At 32.6% G+C, this 2273-nt stretch overlaps 3 protein-coding genes across 3 annotated transcripts in view; all 3 read right to left on the bottom strand.

The window, feature by feature from the left end:
• LOC119591800 (gastrula zinc finger protein XlCGF8.2DB-like) overlaps positions 1 to 1362 on the bottom strand; it is a 9936-nt gene extending 8574 nt beyond the window's left edge. The window contains exons 1-4 of the mRNA XM_037940544.1: positions 1359 to 1362; positions 1178 to 1231; positions 714 to 815; positions 279 to 321 (exon numbers count right to left, since the gene is read on the bottom strand). Of these exons, the coding sequence (XP_037796472.1) occupies positions 279 to 321; positions 714 to 815; positions 1178 to 1231; positions 1359 to 1362 (203 nt within the window). The remainder of the gene's footprint in view (positions 1 to 278; positions 322 to 713; positions 816 to 1177; positions 1232 to 1358) is intronic.
• A 164-nt stretch (positions 1363 to 1526) lies between these two features.
• LOC119591799 (protein krueppel-like) lies at positions 1527 to 1859 on the bottom strand. Its single transcript, XM_037940543.1, has one exon. The coding sequence runs from the start codon at positions 1857 to 1859 to the stop codon at positions 1527 to 1529; it is 333 nt and encodes a 110-aa protein (XP_037796471.1).
• Positions 1860 to 2071: 212 nt separating this feature from the next.
• LOC119592082 (longitudinals lacking protein, isoforms H/M/V-like) overlaps positions 2072 to 2273 on the bottom strand; it is a gene marked incomplete at its 5' end in the record, with an annotated part of 34503 nt that continues 34301 nt past the window's right edge. The window contains 1 exon segment of the mRNA XM_037940897.1: positions 2072 to 2273.

The raw sequence follows: 2273 nt of genomic DNA, 5'->3' as shown, positions 1-2273 counted from the left end.
TTCCAAATGGAAGGAAACTATCTTATAGTAATAAAATAACAAAGCTGCTTGAAATATATTCTCATATGGTAATCTGAAGAACACATTACATACACTATTAACACTTCTTTCTGTACCATAATACCCAAAACTCACTATATGTCAATATCCTAACAGCATATATATTACATGCCTGAGATATAGCAGATATTATTCTATAAGAATTTCATTATCTCTAGCCTTTGCTTGGCATCATATGAGCCACTCACTGCTCACATACTGCTCTTTTTTTCTGTCACTTAATGTTCTTCACAATTCCTGCTATTGCTATTCTTAAGGCACCTAAAAGTTATGTTTAAAAAGAAAATCATAAAAAAGCTTTTCATAAATTTACAGTATTCAGTTAATAACCAAAAAAAAAATAAGATTAATGCTGCAAGCATAAATAGTTATGACCATTAACAGTCAGATAAGATTTTAAACACAATCTTTCTTTTAAATGTTTAAGCAATAAATGAGATTCAAATTCACATTCATTCTTCATATTTAACAAATGACGGTTGTAATTTAAGCACTTACACATTAACTTAGTTATGATAAGAAATCTAAATCATGAATGTGTGGTAATATTCTATTCAGTTTATTTCAAGCAATATCTAAACTCAAAACTTCTTTAATTGCCATCATAGAATATGATATTCTTCACCGTCTATTTTCATAAAACAATACATTACACATCACCATCCAATTGTAGGCTTCATACACAGATGACCACTTTATTGTCAAACAGTTTAAAACATTCAGAGTAAAATTATTAAGCTCTTGCATCTGAGAGTCTGAGGAAGTTTAATCACAGGTAAGGTTGGCAATAAAAATCTTTTTTTTTTTTTTTACTATTATTATATTAATTTTGAGTATACATACTTTACCTAAAATCAAAATACATTACAGTTATGAAAATAAAAAGAGGACAATACATAAAAAAATAGAGAGGCCTAACTCTTATTACATTAAAATACACCTACAGCTAAAAGGCTTAGTACTTTCTTCTTTCATCAAAATACATCATAGCATACAAAAAAAAATGTAAACTTGTTGATGAGTAAAATAAGGGAATAATGACTTTAAAAATTCTAAAAGACTGGTTATCCATATCCACAGCATCAAATCAACTACAAGAAAGCAGAATAACCCTAACATGTTCCTTGCCCTACATTCTTAACTTCAATGAAAGGTTTTAGGTCTACCAAGTCTACAGTTCATTAGTAAAACCTAATGTTTGCAATGTGTCAATTGCAAACATAATTACTACATTTTATGTGAATGAAAATGAAATCAAAATAAAATATATTGTTAACTCTGGCATCTATAAACAAAACCCATCTTGGCGCTTAAAAAGTTATGTAAAATGTCTATATTTGGAGTCATATGACATAATGGCAATGAACTATCTTGCTATGCTACAATCTAAACCAAGTTCAGACAACACATTCTCAATCCATCCATACAACTGATGTCCAACTATGACAGACAGACATGCAATCAATCTATGTCTGATGTTTCAGCATATGACAAACTAATGCATTCCTCTGAGAGGAACGGTATGGACATTTAGAACAAGTGTATGGCTTCTCTCCAGTATGAATACGAATGTGAACTTGAAGACTATCCTTCCGAGAAGCACGAAAGGGACAGTAGGGACAGTTAAATGGCTTCTCACCAGTGTGGGTGCGAACATGTAACTTCAAGTTGTCTTTTGATGCAGCACTGTAGTTACAGTATGCACATGTAAAAGGTTTCTCTCCAGTGTGCGTACGAATGTGCTTTGTTATGTGGTCTTTCCTAACGGTGGAATATTTACAGTATGGGCACTGGTGCATCTTGCCGACAGCTCCTCTCCCGCTATTCCTCGAACCATCACTGTTCAGTCCCACCTGTCGGGAACGCCTATCTCAATTATCATCATCATTAAAGAACTACCAATTGAAGTTACAAAGAAATTCAGAACATTAAGCAGACAAATGACTACATTTGCTTTACATGCTGTCATGACTAGACACATTTTTGGTTCGGGGAAAATTTTTCTTTTTTGTTTACAACTGACTTATGCATTCAAGTCTTTTGCCCAAATAAGGAGCTTCTTATCAATGTAGCACCAATAGCACAGCATTAAAACATTACAACATCCTACAACACACCATAAACCTTGGCTTGCCCTCACTACTAAGGAGCAAATTCAACTCTATACCATAAGTTCTTCACTTACAGGACCTTAATATATAATGGCAAATTTG

The sequence above is a fragment of the Penaeus monodon genome, chromosome 29 (assembly GCF_015228065.2).
Source record: "Penaeus monodon isolate SGIC_2016 chromosome 29, NSTDA_Pmon_1, whole genome shotgun sequence".
NCBI classification, from domain to species: Eukaryota; Metazoa; Arthropoda; class Malacostraca; order Decapoda; family Penaeidae; genus Penaeus; species Penaeus monodon.
Note: the sequence above shows the minus strand (reverse complement) of the source record. Positions and strands in the feature narration are given on the sequence as shown.